The following is a 24,041-nucleotide window of genomic DNA, read 5'->3' on the forward strand; positions in this document are numbered from 1 at the left end:
AGGCGTTGGGAGGGCCCACGACGACTCTAACCGGCAGTGGGGGCCCCTGCTCGGCGTTATCCGAGCCCCTGGCCCAGCAGGACCCGGCCCCGGAGCCGCGGGACCCGGGGAGTGGACCCTCGGGGGGACCCCGCGCAGCGCCGGTGCCAGTCCTCACCCTGGGAACGGCGGCCTGTGACGTAGGTAGCAGCCCATTCATAATTCCAGGCGCCTCGCTGCTTATTGGTCCGTGCGTAGCGGGGCGTGGCCTGGGCGGGTCCGTCACGCCAACTGGGCGAGACCATCTCCGGGAAGAGGAGGAGGGAAGGGCGTTTTCTATCCCCTTCCCCTCTCCCACCGTCCAACCCTTTCCGTTGCTCTCTGCCCCAGCCCAAGCCATGCAGCGGTTCTCCCCGTTTCTACCGCAGGTTGAGTCAGAGCGAGCCAACGGCCAGCGCGGCGCTCCCGCTCCTCAGCACCCCGGGTTTTCCCCCCCTCCTCGGCGAGGACATGGTGCCTCCCGCTCCCCACCTCCTCATCCCGCCGCCATCTTGGCGCCTCCTCAGCGCGGGGCCGGAGCGGGCTCGGCCGGCCTCAGCGGTGGAGCGAACCACCGCGGGGGGGGGGGGGGGGGGACAGGGGGAGGCGGGGACGGAACCACTGCGGGGACGCCCGGGGGGGGGTTAAAGCTAATAACGGGTCGGGTCGGACCAACGGGCAGGGGCTGACAGGAGCGGGCGGTACCACCGGGGTAGGGGCGGGGGGGTGGGGGGGCGTGTGCCGGTCCGGGCGGAACCATGCGGAGGCGCTGGTAGGGGGGGGGGAAGCCCGGAGGAGGGGGCTCGGTCCGGTTCCCGGTGCCGCTGCCATGGCCTCGAACTGCGCGGGGGGCTCGGCGGCGGGGGGCGGCGGGGCGGCGCTGGGCTCGGTGCTCAGCGCCAGTAAAACCAAGACCAAGAAGAAACACTTCGTGTGCCAGAAGGTGAAGCTGTTCCGGGCCTCGGAGCCGCTGCTCAGCGTCCTCATGTGGGGAGCCAACCACACGGTGAGCGCGGGGCCCCTCGGCCGCGGACATCCTGAGCCCGGGACGGAGCCCTCAGCCCGGGCCTGGCCCCTCGCCCCCCCCACACCCCCTTTTTCCCCTCCATCGCAGCCTTCCCTGTCCCTGGCAGCCGATCCCGCATCCTGGTCCCTCCCTGGCTCCCTGCTCCCAGCGCGCTCCCGGCCTGCTGGGTGCCCGCCCCGGGGAGCCCTCTCTGTGGGCTCCGCTGCTTCCCGCCTGTGTCCCTGTGGTGCCTTTCTCCCGGTGCTGGGGGCTCCTTCCACAGTGTCCCTGTGTCCAGGCGGTTTGGGAATCCCTATGGATCAAGGTGGGGTCCCCCTCTTCATGGATCAGGATGTTCCCCCCAGATCGGGGTGTGTTCCCTTTCCCTATGGATCAGGGTGTCCCCCCTCCCTATGGATCAGTGTTCCCCCCTCGGGTGTGTTCCCTTTCCCTATGGATCAGGGTGTCCCTCTGCCTCCCTCACGCCTGCGGTGCCACTGCTGCCAGACACGTCTCTGTGCCGGAGCACGCAGCCCCCGCACACCCACCCGTCTGCCTGGGTCCTCTTCCCAACACCTTCTCCAACACCTCTTCCCAAACACTGGTGTGTTTTTTCCTGGGAATTGGGGAGGAGGAGCGATGCCCTTTTGGTTAATGTCCCTTTGGGCAGGGTGCTGGTGCCCTGCACACCCCCTTTCTGCAGTGGGGGCCCTGAGCATGGTCATTTGGCACCCGCTGTCCCCCTGTCGCATCCCTGTGGCCCCTGTTGCAGGGAGGGGACTCCACGTGCCGCGACCCAGAGGTCCCACGTGCACAGTGACAGTCCCGTTCCTCACACTGGTGTCCGCCTCTCGTCTCCATCCCAAAATTCAAGAGGGTCTTTTGGCTCCATCTGCCCATCCTTGTGTCCCTCTGGCTTAAGGCTTCAGGTGCCAGGACTCAGGCCACGTACGTCCCCAGGGCTCTTGGTTTCTTGGGGTGGTGCTTGGTACAGGTCTCACTCAGGAGGAAGCTGGGTCCCTTGGGAATGTCTGTGATGGCTCAGTGCTTTCATCCATCTCCTTTGGAGGTTCCCAAAACCAGCTTTGTGGTTTTTGTCTCTGGAAACTTCTCCCTCCTCTCTGATGGCAGGCACAGATCTCGTGCTGGGAAGGAGGATTGATTTACCACTGCTCTCTCTTGGATGTGGGTAATGGATGCTGTGCTAGGAGAACATTCAGGTGGTCAAAGAATCCAGAAACCTCATCCCTGCCTAAATTAATCTGCTTCTAGGGCTCAAAGACATCTATTCCTTTAGTGAATTAGTGGCTGTTTCCTAGAGAGTGAAAGGGATTTAGGCTTAATTTTCGCAGATACAAATAACACACGCACACACAATGATGAGAATTGCATTTCTAGCCTGCTGGAGTGAAGCTTCCAAATGTAGTTCAACACAGCTGCCTTTCTGAGTCGAAGGATGTTCCAGTGCTTGCTGCTGAGAGCCTTCCCAGGAAGCAGGATAATGAGTTTAATCAGGCTTTGATCAGTGGAGCCCTGAAGAAATGGAAATTGGTGGGATTCTTCGAGTTTCATTTGTGGCCCCTTAGGGACAGTTGTTGCTTGGTGGCAATTACCCTTTCTGGGCTTATTTTTTTGGTAGCAGAAGGAATCTGGTAACTTTTTTAGGCTCTGGAGCAGGGCGATGGGATTTCTGGAGCATTTGGCTATGAAGTACTTAGGGAAAGGGAGGAAGCTGCAGTGTGTGAACATAGAGCTGGGAGTGGGCCTGTATCCAACGCGTGTCCTGAAGAAGCTGCTGCCAGAAAGGAGGACCAGCCCCTGAGGGGCTGGGAAGGGGGTGAGGACATTTCAGCTGTGCCCTCCTCACCCTTGGAAATCCGGGATTCCCCAACAAATCCCTGCTGGTTTTCCTCCACCTCTCTGCTGCCGATCTCGCTCTGCGTTTGAGTGAGTCCTGTGGGTGCCCGGGTGCTGCTGAGGTGGCTTTGACTCCACTTGAGCTGCTGCTCATCCCAGTGTGCGGCCGGGAGATGATGTGGGTGCTCTGTGGGAAGTGGAATTGCTGCTGTGCTTCCAGCAGGTGGGTTCTCAGGACCTGTTTTCAGGAGTACCAGTGAACTTCATTAGAAATCTCTTTGCTGGGGGGGGGGGTTGTTTAGTATTTGGCTCCTGGGCCACAGCTTTACAAGGAGGGGTGAATCTCTTGGCTATGTCTGTGGAGCCCTCCCTTGGGATCTCTATAGCAGGAGGAGGAGAGAAATGGCTCTTGGCACAACCACGAGGCTGTGCCGGGGAGATCCTGTCCAAAATACTTGCATTTGGGATGAACCTTTCATGGACAAATGGAACAGAACAACCATTTTCTGCAATCCACCATTTCTGTTGACTGAAGACGTTCCCTTGGGTCCATTAAGTGAGTCTGGCAGCAGCTCGGCCCTGCCTTGTGTTTAAACAAGCCTGTGAGCAGCTGGTGTGAATGCAGACAGCGCTGGGCCTGGGGAGGATCAGGAGCAGGGATGCTGGCACACCAAGAGCAGGAACTGCGTTCTGGAACACCAGTTTGGAGCATTTCTGGGTCTTGGCTCTCCTGGTGGTCCCCAGCCACCGACTTGGGATTGGGGTGGGACTGGGGTTGGTTTAAGCAAAGCCAAATGTGGGTGGGATTAGCCCCAACAGCTCAATTTGGGACTAGGAAACCATAGAAGGGAGAACTTGTGCAGCGAGGAGGGAAAAGTGGAGTCCCGAAGGCTGATGCCTGAGTTTGCTGTCAGGCGGTGTGGAATTCAGCAGCCGTGGGGATGGTTCCTGGGGAAGCTCTGCTGTTGTCATGGCATTGCAAGAGGAGATGCAGCTCCTGGGGGTGGGTTCCCTGCGTGTTCTCCGTGCCCTGGCTGGATGCGTGCGGGGTGGGGGGGGGAACATTGGGATGGTTCTGGAAGGGAGAAGCCATCTCGCAAGAAGAGCGAGATGAACACAGCAGCGTTGTGTGATGCTCTGGAAACCATAGAAACGGTTGTAAGGTGCTGATTCTACCAGGCACTGGGATCCCAGTGACTTGTTGGAGAAGTGCCTCTTGGATCTCTTTGATAAATGAACACCCGAGTTCATACGAGTGGTGGTTCATCAACTGGGAACAGCCCCTGGAGCTCTCTGGGTGTTGGGAGGGGAAAGGTGGGTATAAACAGACCCCGTGTTTGTGGAAATGGGTAGATCTCTTCCTGGTGCTGTATGATCTTGGCCAGGGCAGGCTCCTGCTCTCCAGAGGATCACTGGCCGAGGCACCAGCACATCTCCTGGTATTCCAGCTCTTGAGTGTTCCAGTGGAAGAGCAGAACTGGGATCTGCAGCACGCTTCTCCCCTTCTCTGCAGCGCTGGGTTTGGTGTTGCCAGAGCAGCATCTGCCACATGGCACGTGTTGAAGTGCCATCAGTTGGTGCTGGCACAGGGTAAAGAGCGTGGATTTGGCCTTTCCAGCACTTGCTGTCTGCTGTGGCTCTGACTGACCTCTGGAGAGTGCAGCATATGGTGACGGATGACCGAGGCCCTCGCTCTGAACCTTCTTATCCCAAGATCTCCTGTTAAAATAGAGGTGCCAGGAGCCTTTTTCCTGCTTGGGGCATTGAGGGAAAAGATTTTCCTGGGTCGTTCAGTGAGGAAAACAGGGCTCAGTTGCCTGCTCTGCTCCCCACTCGTGTGGTTGGGGATGGTTGGTTCAACCTCTCCCTTCCTCTGGTGCTGTTTGAAGCCAGGGAAGCGCTAGCTCTGCCTGCCTGTGCATGCATGGGCAGGATGGATGCTCTCCAGTGGTCCTGAGGCCGTGCTGAGGTGCTGGGGCACAGCCTGCCCCCCATCAGCAGGGCAGCACTGACCAATTCAGCCTGTGCTGCAGCTCCATGGGGATGCAGGAATCCTTTCCAGCAGGATCAAAGTACTTGGTTGGGGCAGAGGTGGGTTTGCTCTCACTGGGCGATGCTTCTTTTCCTTCTTAAAGCCTAAGGTGTCCCCAGAACACTGACAGAAATCAAGATTCATGCTTCCATAGCATTGCATGGGGGGGTTGTTAGCTTGGATACTGCTTAATCCTGCTTTAATTCATGGAAAACTGTGGTTTTCCCTCCAACCACTGCCCAGTGTGCCAAGCAGAGGCAAAGTCCTGCTGCAGCTGTGAGTTTGCCTCCAATGCTAAAGTGATTTTTCTATGTGTCTTTTACCTACTTCCCCAGAGTATTCTGAAGTTTAACTAATCCTCACAAAGCACTTTGAATGTCTGATTGAAAGACTTGGAGAGGAACAAAGTATTTTTCCTTCCCTGAGCAGATTCCTGGTGTAAAGAATCCTGGAGAGGAGACTCACACGCTCCATCATCTGGCTCTTGTTAGTAAACAACTCGCATTTTCCCCATCAATTTACTAATGGTAATTGCTACTCTGAGGCTACAGTCAGGTTTTGAAACCAAATCCTGCCTGGCCCATTTGTCCCTGAATGACACACTCTATTGATGTGTCTTGTAGTGAAAAAGGACTTGGCTTTGGTGGGGAAGACAAATTATCAGCTATAGATAAACCCAGCATCCTGCTGACTGCTCCTGCTCCAGAATTCCAGTGACCAGGGAATAAAAGCTGATCAGATAGAGGGGAAGGGGGCAGTTTTCCAGCCCTGGAAGGTCTTGGGGGGGGCTTTACGCTTCGTGGTGGCACAGGAAAAGTGATTTCTGCTGCTGGAGGATGAAGGGATTGCTGCTGGGGGGGAGCTGAGCTTGGGGGCACATGGAGAAGGAGGGGGGCACTTGTGGCTGTGGAAGGGATGATCTTTCCTCCTTCACCTCCCACTGTTGCCTCAAGCCCTGGTCCCTCCTGCGCTGGCATCTGGCTGCCTTTCCCTCTCCGGTGCTGGACCGTGGCTGTTTGTCACCGCAGGCAATGGGCTGCCTCACCTCCCTCCTGGCCAGCATGACCTCGGGATGCAGCGGCCTCCTTCCCTTCCTTGGGAAGTGGCTCCTTTGTTCTCACCGTAGGGGGAAACCAGCAGAGAAATATGAAGCATCTCTTTCTTCCCTCCCTCCCCTGCTGGTGCCTTGGGAAAGATGTCAATTGGCTTGGCTAAAACGCAGCTTGGTTTTAAAGCCTCTGAGCTCCCCTGGGAGCCTGGTGCGTGTCTGAGCCCTTTGTGAGGAGCATGTGCCATTGGCACTGTCCCTCCTGGGCAAGGGCAGCACCCAGTGTCTGCTGCCCTCCTGGTGGCAGTGGCAAAATGCTGCTCTTCATGGTGCTGTCAGCCTGGAGTGGTCGCTGTCAGGTTGTGTGTGTGCTTTCTGCCCGGGGGGAGAATAGAAAACTGCTGCAAGTGCAAAACCAGGGGCTTATTTTCCAGAGGATTCAAAGGTAGATGATGAGGTGTGAAAAGCTGGATGTGTTAGAGAAAACCCGCAGGGGCTGGAGACAGGGCTCTGGTCTGAAGAGCTCGTGCTCAGCATCAGCTGGTCGTAACTTATGGGACCTTGGGGACCTCTAAAGCTGCTGATGGGGAGGTGTGGAAACCCGCCAGGCACAGGCTGTGCTGCGGCAGGACCTGCTCCTTGTAGCCACTGTGCTGCTCACAACAGCCCGTGTGCTGGGGGACCGAGGTGTGTGATGTGCTGCTGCCTGTGTCTGCTGTCTGTCTGTCTGCTGCACCTCTGCTGCCTGTCTGTCTGCTGCACCTCTGCTGTCTGTCTGTCTGCTGCACCTCTGCTGTCTGTCTGTCTGTCTGCTGCACCTCTGCTGTCTGTCTGTCTGCTGTACCTCTGCTGTCTGTCTCTGCTGCACCTCTGCTGCCTGTCTGCTGCACCTTTGCTGTCTGTCTGTCTGTCTGCTGCACCTCTGCTGTCTGTCTGTCTGCTGCACCTCTGCTGTCTGTCTGTCTGCTGCACCTCTGCTGTCTGTCTGTCTCTGCTGCACCTCTGCTTTCTGTCTGTCTGTCTGCTGCACCTCTGCTGCCTGTCTATCTGTCTGCTGCACCTCTGCTGGCTGTCTATTTGTCTGCTGCACCTCTGCTGTCTGTCTGTCTGCTGCACCTCTGCTGTCTGTCTGTCTGCTGCACCTCTGCTGTCTGTCTGTCTGCTGCACCTCTGCTGTCTGCTGCTGCCTCTTCCAGACAAAGACCAGGTCCAAGACCTCACTGTGCAGTTGCACCCAGAGCCCTCCCCAGGCCCTGGCAGGGGCTGGGTGACCGGGTGCCATCTCTTTATGGGTGCCAGGCAGGTCAGACCCATGGGACAGCGCTCCCCAGGAGCCAGGGGCTTGCTGGGCACCTCACCGCTACGCACCTTGCTGTGACCTTGCCTTCTGGAGCAGAAATACTCCGAGACACAGACTCTGCTATATATAATCCCTGCTCCACGCCTCTCCCTGGGGAGAAGGCGAGAGAGCAAACATGTGCCAGGCGTTAGTCACGTTGCGCTCGGAGGCTGCTCACATTCCAGCATGATGTGGTGCTGAGCCACGGGAGAGGATCCCTGTCCTGGCTGCCGCTGGTCTCCTAGTGTTTCACTTAGCACCGTGCTGCAGGACCTGGCCTGATAAGCCTTGGGAAGGGCATCTGGATGCTGAGCCTTGTACTGGGAGGAGGGAAGGGTTGGGATATCCCTTTTCCAAGGTGGTGTGGGGGCTTCTCATTCCAATCTTTGACGTCCTGAGGAAAGCATCAAGCATGGGAGTTGCTGTGGGAGCACATCCCTTTTGCTGGGACAAAACCAGCCCTAATCATACAGGTTTGCTTTCAGACTGGTGTCAGGAGCAAAGGCGCAGTGGGCAGGAGCTGCTTTGTGTGGTGGAGAACAGGCTGTCAGTGACCAGTCAGTGATTCTGGTCCCGGCACAAACCCCTTCTTCCTCCTCCCTTTCTCCTCCAGAGCTGGAATCCCGAAGCATCCAGAAAGCTCTGCTGTATGCAGCTGGAAGTGGGGAACAGCTTCCTCCAGGGGGGATTTTTTCACTCTTGTCAGGCTGGTTTATTTTGGGAAGAGTGGGGGCATCTTCTAAATGAGCCGAGGAATCCTGGCGCACCGTCTCTGCCAGTCAGGAGGGTTGCAACAGGTACAACATTTGCTTTGAGGTTTGTGCTTTGGCAGAAATGAGGACATCCAGAGACGTCTTGACATCTCTGCTACCGTTTGTGTCTCCATTCCTGGCAGGGAGGAGGCAATCTCCAAATGGCTGTTCCCTCTCAGCTCCCTTCCTCTGCTCAGGAACAAGCTGCTAATAGCCGGGAAGAGGCTGGGAACAGGCGTGTGGAAGGAGCTTCCCCTCCTGTTTGACAGCGAGAAGTAGTGGCTGGAGGCAGCGCCTCTTTCTTGCTACAGAATGAGCTGATTTCTCTTCACCCTGAGGGGAAATCAGTGCATGGGGCTGCCTGATGCAGTTCCCTGCAGGAGCTGGGAGCTGGACATCAGCATCTGGGACATCCCTTTTGCCTTCCCTCTCTCCTACCTGCAGCTCAAGGAGCAGCCCAGGGCAGGATTGAGCCTTTAGCTTAAGTCAGGGGGTGTTTTCCTCCTTGCTCCATTGTGATTACGAATGATGGGAAGCCTATGGCATTATTCATTCATTTGTGCAGCATTCTCCATACATCCCAAAGCACTTTATGGGAGTGCTTAATGCTCCTCGGTGCTGCTGTAAAGTAAATCCAAGGCAGAGCTTTAATAAGCACCATCTCTGCTCTTCACGGAGCCGTTCCCGGTTTACTTCCCGCTTATCTGTTGTGTGGGATGGCAGGCTCTGAAAATAGTCATCTTTTCTCATTGCAGTGTGTGTGTGTGTCTTTCTCTCCAGTCTGACATTTGTTAAATCTGCTCTGCTTTTATCATTGGTAATGATGGAGAAAGGATGGGACAAATCCATACCCTGTCAAAGGCTTGCTCATAGCATCAGGCGGCTCATCGCACGTCTCCAGAGCTGGGGCCTCCCTCAGCCTCTTTAGGTTCAGATTAAGAAGCTCTTCCCTGAGAGGGTGCTGAGGCGCTGGCACAGGGTGCCCAGAGAAGCTGTGGCTGCCCCATCCCTGGCAGTGTTCAAGGCCAGGTTGGACACAGGGGCTTGGAGCAACCTGCTCTAGTGGAAGGTGTCCCTGCCCGTGGCAGGGGGTTGGAGCTGGATGAGCTTTAAGCTCCCTTCATCCCAAACCGTGTGATTCTATATAGCTCCCTTGCACCTCCTTTTGTTTCTGCCTCCTTGGAGGTGATGTGGCAGCAGCTCTTTGGACACTATTGTGTGTTCTGTTGCATCCAGGGAGCAGGGAATCCCGAGCTGGAGTCCATGTCCTTAGGCTGGTGGATTGGACCCTCTTCCCGGGCAGCAGGGAAGTGCTGCTGCTTTCCAAGCCTGTTGGAAGTCCCTTGCCCTGCCCAAGATGTTGGTGTTGGGAACAGGCTCCAGACCTGACTCCTGTCCAAACTCTCTGTTGCCAGCGTTGGCTGCTCCTCTCCAGCATTACCTGCTTGGCACCAGAACTATGGGAATGGAGCTGGAATGAAATGACTTTCTCAATCCAGCATGTTAATGTCAGTTCAGAGAGATGGGACTCGTGTGATGCCTGTGAAGTCCATGTGGATGGATGACACTGGGGCTGTCCTCAGACAAGGCAGCTCAGAAACGTGCTGCCTCTTGACCTGCTCTTGAATCTGGCACAACCTTATCAGTGCCTGGCCTTGGCTGGAGCAGCGTGGCCACATCCAGCCCAGAGGTGGATTCCTTTCCTATGTATTAGGTTTTCACTAGTGCTGTTTCGCTGCTGGGTGCTGTAGCATGAGCCTGGCTGTACAATAGTAGCTGCAGATTCATTCTTCTGCTTCCCTCTATTCCTGTGCTTGCCACACACATGACTAAGGAGCAAAAACAATCTAGTGGAGTGACTCATCCCTTTCGAGAAGGTGGGATAAGAGCAACAAGAGACAGCAAAAGCATAGAAATAGCAGCCACAGGGGAGCTGTGCTCTGTTGCTACCCCCAGTCTGCTCTGGCCACGTTGAAGACTTTGGTCATCCATGGTTTGTACCAGTGAGAACTGGTTAAGAGGTTGGCTGATGCAACATTTCCTAAATGAAAGCAGAGGGGGTTTATTTAAAGCAGAAAATCTGCTGTTTCTGTAGGTTTGTCTCAGTTTTAAGCTGTGTTTTGGGCGATCGGTGGAAGGTGAAGAGATGAAAGAGCCCAGGCTGGCTCAAGAGTACTCACCACCTGACTGAGGTGCTTCTACAGCTTGTAACCACAGTGTTCTCCAGGTTGCTTCAGCACAGCGAGTTGCTCCGAAAGCCTGATGGGTTTTATTGCTTCCAAACCAGCTTCTGGGGCATTTGGCATCCCCGAAGTCCATTGACAGTAACTGCAGGGCACTGAACCTTGGGGTTTGAGTCTCTGTTTCCTTTCTCTTTTAGATCAATGAGCTCAGCAATGTTCCTGTCCCTGTCATGTTAATGCCCGATGACTTTAAAGCCTACAGTAAGATTAAGGTGGACAATCATCTATTCAACAAGTAAGTAGGTGCTTCCCAACTTGTTTGTCTTTGTACTTAAAGTTCTTTGCTGTGGCAGGGTGAAGGCCTTTTGGTTTGTTCCCTGTTGCAATGCCAAGAGGCCCCAAGTCTGTGTCCTGCCCAGACTCCTCACCAGGACATGGTGGGGCTCAGTCTGTCACTGAGATGCTGTCTCATGGTTTGGTTTATAGCCTTTGAGGGATAAGAAGTCTGGTAAGGCCAGGCTCAGAAGTGGCACCACTACAAAGCAAGTTGCACATAGATAACTGGAGTGGGCAGTTTAGAGTTCACAAACTCCAGCCCTAGGGGCTTGGACATCTTGGTTATGCACAAAACTGATGCAGAACAGTCTCTGGGCTCTTGCAGTGCCCTCTCTGGGTGTTCTGTCCTGAGCAGAAGAACCCAAATCCCAAGACCATGGAGCAGAGGGCAGGAGTTTGCTCTCTGTGGCCTCCCGAGTTCCTTGTCTCTTTGAGACTGTTTGCAGGAGGCAGCCGTGAAGCTGTGTTATACCTCTGGCCCGTGGGGTTTGTATGGAGTTACCCCCTTCTCCTTTTCCCAAAGATGAAGTTTTGGAAGCCCTGCTGAAGCCATGGTTGTGACTGGTGCTGAGCGCCGTGTTCTCCACCCTGGCTCTGTGTGTGTGTGCTGCTCCCTGATTAATGCTTCAGTTTCACTCAGTTTTATAGGGATCAGCTTTGCAGAGTGGGAGTGTGATTCAAAAGTTTGTCTTCTCTGGCACTTACAATTTGCAGTATCTGCTCTTCCCTCTTCTCCTACAGAGATTTTAGTTTCCCACGTATTAGTGCAAAGGATTCTCATTGAGAATGAGCTGACAGCATCTCCCACCGTGTCCAAGCAGGACCATCCTCTCTGCTGCTTCCCACTGGGCAGAAGAAGAGCTCTGCTAGGGAGGAGATGCAGCACCCCTCAGCCATGGGGAATGCTGTGAGGTGTCCACACTGCTCTGGGGAGGCCTGGCAGCAGAGTCAGGAATGGTGGGGTCCAGAACGTGCCAGGCTGGAGCTGATCCCCCTCCTTCCTTTGGGTTCTGGGTCAGACGGGTTGTCGCATGTTGACCTTCCTCTTGACGAGTGATTTGATCTGAAATGAGAGCCCCCCCCTTTCCTTTCCTGCAGCTTTTCATGTTGAACAGTAACAGTGTGGGGCAGGGGGCAGCTGTGTTACTGAAGGGAACAAAGCAACAAAGGAAGAGGAAAGAGAGAAATGGTTCTGTCAAATCTATGCTTGTGACAGGGGACATGGTGCTGTTGAGACAGACACCCTCATGCAAAAAGCCTCTTAGGCCTGCACATGTTTCTGTGAAGAGATGGCTCTTGTAGGCATCCAAAGAAACAAGCTACCCTCGTGAGGGTAGATATGTGCAGAATAGGGCCCTCGTAGGTAGGAGGGGGCTTGGGTATCCCGGGGGGTTAGCAGTGAAGTGGGAGAAGAATTGAGTGTGATTTCCCAAGCTGATCATTGCACAAGAGTCTCTTTTCTGCTTTGCCCTAGGGAAAACTTGCCAAGTCGCTTTAAATTTAAGGAGTATTGTCCACTGGTGTTCCGAAACCTCCGGGAGAGATTTGGGATTGATGATCAAGACTACCAGGTACAGTCTCTTCTCTCCTTGCCCTCCTACCACCTTTCCCTGGGACACAAGAAACTGGCAGAGAAACCGTGATGCCACATTCTTGTGGGGCCAGTTTTTAGGGGTTTCTAATCACATTTGGAGTGGGTTCCCCATAACCCTGAGAGCTCACAGCAATGGAGTAGATCTTGCTGTGCCAAGCACTGGGCAATTGCAGGATGAAAAGATGGTCCCTGCTGCAGAGAGCGTGCAGTCTAGGCACAAAATAAGAGGCAGCAGATGGTTGCAGACAGGCAGGAGCTGGAGGATAACAATGATCTAGTGCAGAACATCTGCAAGGAAAATGAGTCTGTCGTGGCTTCACAGATTCGGGGGCTGCTTTAACCAAGTGTGTGCCGAGGATTGGTGCTGTTGAATGGGGTTTATCGAGGTGGCTGCTGCTCTGGGATGTGTGCCCAAAGGCCAGAGGCTCAGACTTGCCTTGGAGGGGAGAGAGATTTCCTTGTATTAATACCACTGGGCTTAAATCCAGTGAAGGAGATGGCACAACTCTTGCTGCTGCAGCAGGGCTGTCCTTCCACACACAGCAGTAGTAGCAGGCTGCTTGGAGACCTCTTAACTGAGGGAGAAGCCAGTGCAGAAGAAGAGGGTGGCTTTGATAGCTGCATGGCCTTGAGCAGGCTGGGGTTAGGTAATTAAACCCGCTGTCTTTGGCATGGCTGCAGTTGATAAGGGCTGGCAGAGCTCCAGCACTCGCTGCTTGAGGGCTTCAACTAAAATCCTCCCTGGAATCCACCAGCCCAGAGAGGCACCTCAGCACTGGAGCGGTGGGTGAGTGGCACAAGCTTCTTGCTCTCTCCCTGCTTTGATTCCCTGCTGCCTGTGTCGTGAGGAGACGAGATAGGAGCAGGGCTGTTCCTGCTGATCCCTCCACACTGCTTCCTTCTGGGAGTGCATGTGTGTGCCCTCACACCCACATACATGTCCATATACACCCTCCCCACACATGTCAAAATTCTCCTGGATTACATTGAGGTAATGCCTGATCTCTGTTTCAAGGTTAATATCATGAAGAGATCTGTTTTCTCAGCCCATGGCTTGCTGCACTGGGAAGATGCTGGATCTACTCAGTCCAATCTCATGTAGCATGGGGCAAAGAGCAGCCCTGTAGCGCCTGCATCCCATCCTCTGCCTCCTGTTCCAGACCACGGGGGGAGCACAGCAGTCTCTGTGAGAAGGGGTGACCTCTGAGCATACCAGGCTCAATGTTGGGGCTTTTTGCTGCTTTGTGTAGCTGCCTCAGCTGCCTCTCTCCTGCCTGCCAGGGCTCAGCCCACTCTGCTGCCTGTTCTCAGGCGCGCTGGGCGCTCGGAGGCTGTTTGCTCAAACTGAGACGTGTTTTTCGAGCAGAACTGACAGTCATCTTTGCTTTTCTTCTGCAAGGGGCCAGCCATCCCCAGGAGGAATGGTAACTGCTGCCTGCTGCAGCTCTGGGCTGGGGGAGTGCACGTGTGCTGGCAGAGACGGAGCTGAGCCCAGGTTCTTTGTGCCTGTCCTTACCTGCGAGCCGTGCACACAGATCTCTCCTGCTGGTGATGGAAGAGCTCTTCTATTTTCAGGACACGGCTGCTCAGCCCATGCTTTTCTTGAGCACATGCCTGTGAGATGATTAGTCCCATTTATTCCCTCCTCACCTCAGGCCTGTTCTCTGGTGCCAGAGAGAAGCAGCACCAGCACCTTCTGGGCTGGTGACAGTGGCTCATGCCAGGCTGGCTCTTGAGGGGGCTGCTTGGCCAGCAGCACCCTGCCCCTGGGGTTATTGGTTCTCACTACCTGGTTTCTCACTGCCACTTTAGCTGTTGTTCTGAAGGATTACTTCGCCCATCTTTGGCTCTTTAGAAGCCACCAGCTAGAACAGAAAGCAGAAAACATTTATTGAGCTAAATGCAGGTGGGTAAAATGTGATGGCTTCAGTGGGAATCGAGCCAGAATGCTAAATATAACACCCCAACTGGGGAAGAGGTGGGAGTGACAGGAAGGGAACGAAGTAAACCTAAGGGCTGTAAATTTGGTCATGTCCATATGTGGTCATGATTTCTGCTTCCCATCTCCTCTAGAAGAAAAGCTCTGTGGTTTTGAGGTGAGGGGTGATTAAATTGTGTAGCGCGGACTCATTTGCAAATGTCAGTAAGAAGCAAAGGGGGGTTTTTTTTGTTTGCCTTTCTTTTCCTGATGGTTTCTAAAGCCATTGGCAGGAGTAGAGTTTTTCCCCTGCTTCATTAAAGTTTTAAAAGCTTTAAATGCTTCATTCTGAAAGGAAACCTCTGGGCTCGCTTGCAGCGTGACGTGGTAAATCCCTCTTTCACAGCAGGCTCTGCTCGCCTGTGTCTGTGTCTGCAGAAGAGCAGGCTCCCTCTGCTGCCTGCTCCTCAGAAAGCTGAGGGGAGGAGAGAACAGTGTAACCAGCAGCTAAAATACACATCATGAAATGCATTGTCCAGCCCTGAGATCCTAAAAGACACTGAAGAGCACTGCCCAGGATCACTGTTTCAGAGCACAAGTCTCAACTCTCCGCATCTCCCTGCGCCAGTGGCAGGGAAATAACCAGTGAGAGCCACCACTGTTGGCTCACAAAATGGCTTCTAAACCAACCCTGGTGACCGGGCTGGTGGAGTGGGAAGGCAGCTACTGAGGAGTGACACAGGAAACAAGCAGGAGACTGTTTGACTTGGTGTGGAAGGTGTGAAGAGCAGTGGCTCCAACAGTGGGATGAGGCTCACAGCAAGTCCCCTTACCTAGGGAGAGGCTTCAGAACGTGTTGGGGCTCCGGGAATGTTGTGGATACTCTGCAGTTTGCCTGGGATTTTCCAATTGCGCTGCAAGTAGGGAAAGAAGCTGCAATGGTTCGTTGCTAAGGGTGGAGACAGGGATATAAAGACAGATGCTGCTGGTTGTCGGAAGCAAAACCCAAGCTATTTATACTCACAATCTTTTTCATCCAATTGTAAGAAGAGCAGAAGCTGAGGGTGGCTTTTGGTTTCAGGGGGACCTGGAAAGAATTCCCAAACAATGAGGTTTTTGCCAGTTTAGGCTGCTTGAGGGAAAAGAAGTCAGGCCGTTTCCTTCATTCTGTTCTGGTTTTCTTTTAAGCCTTTAGAAATATCCTGGCTGTTCTTAAGCTTCCAGGAGGACACGCAAAGGAGTCTTGGCCTATGTATATAAACCTCATCAAAAAATACATGCCAGGTGGTGGAGCAAACCAGGTAAATCAAGAGCTGGGTTAACCTGGGTACTTCCAAACACTCAAAGATGCTTCCAATGGTCACGATTGAAGTGGTCTCTGAAGCTTGGCCAGGTCACTGTCACGCTTACAGAGGTGGAGCACAAAGCCCCGGGGATGTCTGTTGTTCCAGAGCCAGGTTGTGGAGCCCTGGTCACCCGTGTCTCATCTGCTTTTGTTTCTTCTCCAGGGAGGTGGCAGCATCTGCTTCTCCTCCCCACTTGGTTGTGTTCTGGTTCCCTCAGAACTCGGTGACACGCAGCGCGCCGGTGAACAGTGACAGCCAGGGCCGGTGCGGCGCCCGCTTCCTTACCACCTACGACAGGAGGTTCGTCATCAAGGCAGTGTCGAGCGAGGATGTAGCAGAGATGCACAACATCTTAAAGAAGTACCATCAGGTACGGTGAGTCTGGAAGCCTGGTGGGGAGGTGGCAAACGCCTTGGGGAGCATCTCATGATGGGGAACTGGGATCTGCAGCGTGCAGCCTGGCAGAGCTGGCAAAGAGCTTTTGCAGGAGGAAACAGTGTTCCTTAGCATTGGAGAGCCGGTTGTGGCACAGCTGCCTGCTTCTGCACAGTGCTGAGCCCCCTCCCAGCTCACCCTGTTCCTTGCATCAATGAATGATGGATCACTGGTACCTGAGATCTGTAAACACGCTCCTAATTCCATCCTTTGAATTAGACTTTCCAGAGGAAGCAGGGAGGAGACAGTTACATGCAGCAGGGAAAGGAGGGCAAACTGGGACAGCTGGAAATGTTCTACCCTTGTCCACATTATCTGCCAGTGGGCTTTCTCTTGCTGTGGCATGTCTGTGGGATGCTCTGTCTCAGCTCAGGGCTGGGAGGTTCTTGCAATGCCCTAACTTGCTCTTCTTGAGACCCTCGGAGCCGTTTGCGAGCCTCTTTCCTTTCCCATCGCTGTCAGATGGCTGGAGCTGGAGGCTTCACTGTCAGCATCTCGCTGAGCTGTCAGAGATGGGGTTTGTGTGACAGCGCTGTCTTCCTCTGCCCTTCCCTTCCCCACTCTCCTCCAGTTCATAGTGGAGTGTCATGGGAACACCCTCCTGCCCCAGTTCCTCGGCATGTACCGGCTCACCGTGGATGGAGTGGAAACCTACATGGTGGTGACCAGAAACGTGTTTAGTCACAGGCTGACTGTGCACAGGAAATACGACCTGAAGGTGAGGGTTTGGAGGGCAGTCGTGGGGCTGAGCTCCTCTTCCAGAGGGGTGGGAGTTGGTCTTTGTGACACCCAAGGTCCTGGGCTTTGGGTTTTGTTCAGGGGATCAGGTTTTGGGGGCTGTGGATGATGCTACCAAGGGTCTACCAAGGTAGACCCATGAGTCTACCAAGGGCATGAAAAAGGGGCTGAGAACTGATGTTAAAACTACTTCTGTTGTTTTTCTGCATGGAGGAATTAAATGATGTTGAGGAGTTCTTTGGGAATATGACACATAGTGCAGCAATGCTCTTTTCTTTATTCTTTTATCAGGGCTCAACAGTATCCAGGGAAGCAAGCGATAAAGAGAAGGTATGGACCATCCCTGGCCAGCCTTTCCTTCCTCCAGGTGGTTGGAAGCAGATGGATCCAACTGACTTCCCTTTTCCAAAGGGGTATTGAGCACGGGATATTAAATGGGCCTTGAGTGATAACCTGTTCCTGTCCCACCTTTCAGGCTGTGCCCAGTAACTGCTCAGGAAGAGATGGTGCAGATCTGGTGCTGCCCTGCCCTGCTCTGTTACGTTGACACTACCAGGAGTGGGGGGAACTTTTGGGGGGACAATCCCCCAAGTACCAAAGCCCACATTAGTGCAATGGTGTCTTTATGGAAGGATTTCTTCCTAGCACTCCCTGAGTACCAAACTGACTCAGGTCAGCAGTTAGCTTTTGCAACAGATGCTTTTATAAAGCACAGCAGCTCCTCTCAGGTTCTTGGCATAGCTCAGTGTGTTGTTAAGCTTGGTTTCTGGTGCCATTAGGGGAACTTGTGACTGAGAATCTGCCCCTGCAAAACTTTGGCTGCGATGCTGCCGTGAAAAGTCCCGTTGAAATCACAGTAGTAACTCATGGTACTACATGTTTTGCACATGGGATTGTCAGGTTTGGGACTGCAGAGTAAATCTACTCCAGCCTGGCCTAAAATTAGATCTCTGGTGTGAGCCAAGGAACTCCCATTTACACTGAGAGCTCTGGTGTCAAGGCACATCGTGCACAAGCATCCCAGCTTGCTGGCTGTTTACTCTGCAGCCTTTGCTGCTTCTGCAGTTTGTCTCAGACCATTCATACTGGATCTATACAAAGCCACCAGACGCTCATATGTCAGTCTAAGAACAAAATCATTGAATTCCCAGTTGCACAAAGAGGTTGGATGTTCCTCTGTAGCCCTGGGAAGTCCTCCGGGCCTGCTGCAAGCACTTTCCTCACAGAGCAGTGGGTTTAAGTTTTTCCTCAGGTCTTCTGCAAGAGAAGCATGTTTTTCCCAAGCCTTCACCCCTTCCCCCAGCCAGAAGCCAACAAAATGGATTTCTTTTCTATTCTGGAAGCTTGTTGGGCCACCTTTGGCTGGAGCCCAGCTTTGGAGCTTTCAGCCTGCAGCAGTCTTTAAAGTTGGGTTGTTCTCTGTGTCTCCCTTCAGTTTCCCCTTAGGTCCAGCTCAGCACATGGATTCACTGCCAAGTGTTGTGCTCTGCCTAATGCCATTTTCATACTTAGTGGACAGGATGAGCCACTTCACCTTATAAACAGCCAAAAGACCCTGGTGCAACCCCACACTTGGGCAGAGTCTCTGTGCACTCAACATGTTGCTAATGGATCCATGTACCAGTCCTCCCCCAAGAAGCAGGGCTTTGGAGAACCTGACACAGGTTTGTTGTTGCAGGCCAAGGATCTACCAACGTTCAAGGACAACGACTTCTTGAATGAGGGCCAGAAGCTGCATGTTGGAGAAGAGAGTAAAAAGAACTTCCTTGAGAAGCTGAAGCGGGATGTGGAGGTAGAGTTTCCTGGGGGATGGCTTGTACTGTCTCACATAACTGGGTCCTCACTGTGGCCTCAGTAGTAGCTGCAAAGGATGACATTCCTGGATCAGTCAAGCCAAATAGAGTCAAGGATATGCTGATGCCAGTGGGCGTATGTGTAGATTCTCTGGAGTCTAATAAGGGTTTAGCTCTTGCTACAGCCCATCCTTAGGGAGATACTGGCAGGGTTGGACTGATAATTTCTGATCCCACATAGATGCTGCTGTTCTCACTCGTCTCTTTCTCCCAGTTTTTAGCTCAGCTGAAGATTATGGACTACAGCTTGCTGGTTGGGATCCACGATGTTGACCGAGCAGAGCAGGAAGAGATGGAAGTGGAGGATCGGGCAGAGGACGAGGAGTGTGAGAACGATGGGCTGGGAGGCAACCCCATCTCCTCCTATGGCACCCCCCCTGACAGCCCTGGCAACCTCCTCAACTACCCTCGTTTCTTTGGGCCTGGGGAGTTCGATCCCTCTGTCGACGTCTACGCCATGAAAAGCCACGAAAGTGAGTATCCTGGGATGGCAAGAAGCTCTGGAGGGCAGAGGAGGTGCCCTGTGGTCTGGCTGGGCTAAATGGAACGGGAGGATTGTCTACACAGAGAGAGGGATTCTGCCAAGTGTCTCTCCTTTGCTGTGCAGTGCCTGGTTGTGGATGGTGCGAGGTGGAATGGGTAGAAGTGATGCTTGGAGAGTAGTGGCATGTCCAGAGAGCACGTGGGCCTCCGGTGTGCTGTTTCCAGTCGTTCTTCTCTGCCCCTTTACAGCCTCCAGCTCCTTGCTTTCTGTGCTAGATGCAGCAAACCAGCCACGTGTTTCTCGAGGAGGGGGGCTTTGCTCAGAGCTCAGGGTGTGCTAGCGACTCTCTTGCCTTGCTAGGTGCCCCCAGGAAGGAAGTGTACTTCATGGCCATTATAGACATTCTTACGCCATATGATGCGAAGAAGAAAGCTGCACATGCTGCCAAAACAGTGAAACATGGGGTAAGCAGCCACCCACTGCAGGGAGAATGGGCTTTGGGGCTTCTGCTTTGCCTGCGTGCGCATGGGTGATGCCTCCTGACTCTGATTTTTCTACCAGTAGGGAAGTTCTCCAGTGATTCCGTGCCCAAGAACAGCTCTTCCTTCATTTAGCATCTTCTCAGACTGTCTTGCAAAGGCTTTCCCAGTTTGGGAGGTGCTTGATTTCCCTGGTGTGGCACCAAATTGCCTCACAGAGCAGAATAGACTGGCTGCAGGGAGGCATGATACCCTGTCCTGCTCCCTGGTAGCAATCTCAAGCTTCTCATAAGGGCTTGGGAAGAGCCTGGCTTAGCAGGACATGGAGTTTTTCATGCTCCTTCCAAATCCCCTGTAAACCATGAGAGAACAAATCCAATGCTTTGACTCTGTGGTCTGCAGACTGGACCTAAAATCAGTTCCTTGGGGTTGTCTCTAGACCTCTCGATGGTATTTTTCCCCTCTAGAACCTGCAGTTTGTTATGGGTCTGTCCCAGGCTGTGCTGAGATGATCCCTCCCTGCTGTCCTCCCTCCTCTACCCTTGGCAGTGCTGCCGGAGCTGCCCTTGGAGGAGGGTGTTGTGACTTCTGTCTCCTCTCTGCCTTGCAGGCTGGGGCAGAGATCTCCACCGTGAATCCAGAGCAGTACTCTAAACGCTTCAATGAATTTATCTCCAATATCCTGACATAGTCGTCTTCAGCCTTCAGCGAGACATGAAGAGGAAGAGGGGGCTACTTCCAAACAGAGAATGCAGCCTGTGACACTAAAACAGACACTGTAGCAGCATGTGGGGTGTGCGTGTGTGTGCGCGTGTGAGTGTGCAAGAGCGAGTGTGTGGCACTGTGTGACTTAAGAGAAAACTAATTCTAGGTGCACCCTCCAACAGTCCACTTGACCCAGGTGGAAAAGTGGGTTTTTATGTTACAGAAGTGCCCAGACACAGATTTGAGGGCTTTTTAAAACGAGAAAAGTGCATTGTTTCAGCACTGCTCTTTCTAATGACATTTTCTCCTCTCCGATCAAGAGAATCCCATAGGGATACGATCCGTGGCACTGTCTAGAAGGGGTCGCTCTAGATCATGTTCAGTGGGAGTGAAGCAGTGCCTGATTCCACAAACTACTATTTGGGGGTTTTTTTATTATTGGACTGTCTTTACCAGAAAGACACACAAACCCTTTTATTTCCCTCTTGGTAGGAATTGGAAGGAAACTAGCTCACCATTTCAAGGACGGAAAATATTACTCTGATAAGGAGGAGTCGCTGAACTTTAGGTAAATTCAGACTGGGACACTTTATGTTTTTGGGTTAATTTAAGTAAGAAAAACTTTTGTAACTGCACTTGATTTCCAAGAAAGATGAGGGAAATGAACATCTACCAAAGATGATCACTTAAAAAGGTGTAACTCCTAGAACGTTAAAGAAACAAGTTTGAGAAGTAGTAGAGGCATTGAACGACCTCACATGATAACGTGCTCGGAGCCATTGTGCTTTAAATTGGCCAGCTATGAAGATTTCATAAAAGGAGAAAGGAAAAAAGGCATTTTGTACCTGTAGATATGGGATATATTTGACTGTCCGGAGTGTTTCCCTGTCGCACCTCAGTCAGGAATTACCGTGTCTCTTAGGTGACAGCTTAACATCACAGTTCTGCCAGTGTTAATCTAGCTAACGTTCAGTCTTCCTTACTAGCCCGATCTGCAACAGGTACTTGAATTTGTTTCCTGACGGAGGTCCTTTGGTTAGGTGGTTTATTTTTCACATGGCAATGTGACTTGCACACGAAGGAATTGGACTCGCTACCAGTGGGGAGTGCTGGGAGCTGTGACCGTGGAGCGAGTCTCACAGCTCCAGAGGACTCAGGACTTGAGCTGTGGTTGGTTTTACTCTTCTCTGCTCCATACCCCTCTCTAGAGCGACAGTCAAGGAGTGGAAATGTTTGAACACTTGCGCCAGATTATTCCCCCCCTACCCCTTAAGGAATTGGAACTGATTTGAGTGACTGAATAACGTCCTGTTTTGTCTCCAGAATGCTTGTACTATTTTTCACAGCCAAGCTTGTCAGACTTGCTTTGGGTTTCGTTAGCTCTGCTGCACAACACTTACAGATCTCTTGGTTCCTTTTTTAATTTTCTTTTTCTTTCGAAGCAGGATTTAGTGTTTTGAACAAACCTCTTGCAGTTGAAACATGTTGCTTCTCTGCCTTGAAACTGTTTTCACATATGCCTTTGTTTCGGGAATAAGCTGTTTCGAATGTCTGTCCTGTGCTGTAACACGTGCTACGGTTTGCTGTGTGGAATTTGGTCCTTTTGAGAGATAACTGGTGCTCATCACATCCTGGTAATTTCCCTAGACTAACCTAGCTCTGGTCTGGATTCTGAATGTGGGCTTGGGGTTCTCTTACGTGTTCACACCCACATTTGTGCTGTGAATCCCGCAGGTCTCAACTTTGAAGGGGACAAAAGGGGGCTGAAGTGTCAGCCCACAAGAGTGCACTGTAAATAGAGTCTTTAAGAAAACAGAAATTCATATTAGGGGTCATAACGGGGTATGAATCTTTTTCTTCGTTCATGGGTCATTCCCTTTGACACGGGACAAATCTCTTCTTCACTGGAGTCCGGTCCCTGTTCTGTGTGATGTGGGGTTGACACACCGTTGTCTGGGAGGCCTGAAAGTCTCATGTCTTAAGGTGTGTAGCTGGAAAAGCCACAAAACAAATGCAGCTATGAGACTACTCTGAAAAAGGGAGGACTTGGAGGGTATCATCAGCTTAGTTTTGTGGGCATTATATTGGTTGCTTTTCTCTTAAACAATAAGCACTTAAGTTTACTATCAGCAATTAAATACCAATCACTTTTTATTCCTGACAGTTATAAAAAATCTGCATTGAATCTGCAACTTTGGCCTGGTAAGTTTATCTTCTCCTTTGGGGAAACTAGCTGGGACCTTTGAAAGGGCTGAAATCATGCATTTGGAAAGAAAAGAGAGAAACGGGGGGAGGAAGAGAGAAGGGAATTAGTGAACTGCAGACATCCTACGAAGCAAACGACCCAAAGAAAGTCAGCAAATGAAGCTTGCAGAGCTTGGAGCAAGAGTCTCCTTCATCAACAGGGCTGAAACGAAAATGCAGTTAGTTCCTGCAGCAGTCTTGCTGGAAGTCTGATGCTAAGGGCTTAAGAGCAGTTAATTGTATTTTCTTATTCCACTCCATCCAACCTCCTTTGAGGATCAAATTGGCTGTCGCTGGCTCGAGTGACACGAAAAGCCCCACGAACTCAATTCACTTTAGCACTTCCCCAGTTCTGCCCCTTCTGTCAAGTTGCCATATTTGTGTATGAAAGTAAGGACATGCAATTTCCTCACTTCAGGATGTATTACCCAGGTATGGAACTTTGTTTCACAGAAGCATTTTGTATATTGTTTACATTTTGAGAGGTAGCATTGCGTTTAAAAAAAAATGCTCATTTTTGGTTCTAGACAGTATTTTTCTTACCAGAATAAGAAGTGAAGCTGCAAATATTTGATTTGTTTTTAAAAGGGACTTTTTTTTTTTTCCTTTCTTTTGTTCTTTTGTTGGTTTGGTTTTTGGGTTTGGTTTTGTTTTTTTTTAATCTTGTTTTAGGTCACTTTTTTAACTCAAAGTATTTAAAAGGAAAACCCAGCCCTTTCGATTCTTGGTTTTACCAACTGCTTGTGCTAGTTTGTTGTCTGTTTCTGGTGTGAATTTAGTTCTAGGTTGCTGAATGTAGATATTTCTGTCTGTAGCATGTACCCTGCGGAACACTTTACACTGAAGTGCATTTGACTGAAACCCACCCCTGGCTGGAAGAGTCGCAGTAGGTAGCAGATCCCTCAGAGCCTGCTCAGAGGGAAGGATGCTTCCAGAAATTAGGGTGCAATTCTTTGGGCAACTGGAGGTTCAAAAAGAAAACACCCCCCAAAACTTGGTGTGTTGTCTCCATGCCTGAAGGCAGGGGGAGCTTGTGTGAGAAGCTGCCAGGTCCACAGTCCTGCCTGTACTGAGAGGCTCGCTCTGAACATGGATCTGTCGAATTATTAGACCTAAAACATGTTTTTAACCTAGAACTTGACATCTTCCCTGTTTGAGATAGTGGGAGAGGGAAGGCAGAGTGCGGAGTCACAGGCTGGGTGCTGTTCTGCTCCAGTAGTGCAATAAAACCCACTCGAGGACGTGTTGGGGCACCCTGTGGTAGGGCCCCATGTTCTGGAGGTACCAGGCAGCACCCACCCTGTGGGTCAGCTTCGGTGCCAGCACCAGGAAGAGGGCTGGGTTTGCTGTATGGAAGGGGAATGGCAGCAGGAGTTCTCTTCTCACAGCAAGGGCTCCTTCCTCTGGTCTGGTACATGCCTCTGATTGACCTGCTTTTAATTATAAAAGCCATGCAATTCATCATGGGGAGAACTTGTGGGGTAGTGGGTGACTCCAGAGTCCTGTGGGAATGAGGCTGAGGATTCAAAACATCCTAGTTTTGAATCCGTAATCAGGAAGAACACTAAAACATTGAGTCTTGATTTCCTTCTGTGGGAGGAACCTCTTGCCCTCCCCTCGGGAGCACCACCACAGCCACCTTCAGTAGCCTCTTAGCCCAGGGAAGGCACGGAG

General features: G+C 52.3%; 1 protein-coding gene across 1 annotated transcript; it reads left to right on the forward strand.

Moving 5' to 3' along the window:
- The first annotated feature begins 198 nt into the window (after positions 1 to 198).
- Positions 199 to 23,835, forward strand: PIP4K2B (phosphatidylinositol-5-phosphate 4-kinase type 2 beta). Its single transcript, XM_030508576.1, has 10 exons — positions 199 to 1,024; positions 10,433 to 10,530; positions 12,046 to 12,142; positions 15,647 to 15,799; positions 16,436 to 16,582; positions 16,894 to 16,932; positions 18,281 to 18,394; positions 18,670 to 18,928; positions 19,300 to 19,403; positions 20,029 to 23,835. The coding sequence occupies exons 1-10, from the start codon at positions 848 to 850 to the stop codon at positions 20,107 to 20,109; spliced, it is 1,269 nt and encodes a 422-aa protein (XP_030364436.1). The 5' UTR covers positions 199 to 847; the 3' UTR covers positions 20,110 to 23,835.
- Positions 23,836 to 24,041: the final 206 nt, after the last annotated feature.

This window comes from Strigops habroptila, chromosome 19 (assembly GCF_004027225.2).
Source record: "Strigops habroptila isolate Jane chromosome 19, bStrHab1.2.pri, whole genome shotgun sequence".
Taxonomy (NCBI): Eukaryota; Metazoa; Chordata; class Aves; order Psittaciformes; family Psittacidae; genus Strigops; species Strigops habroptila.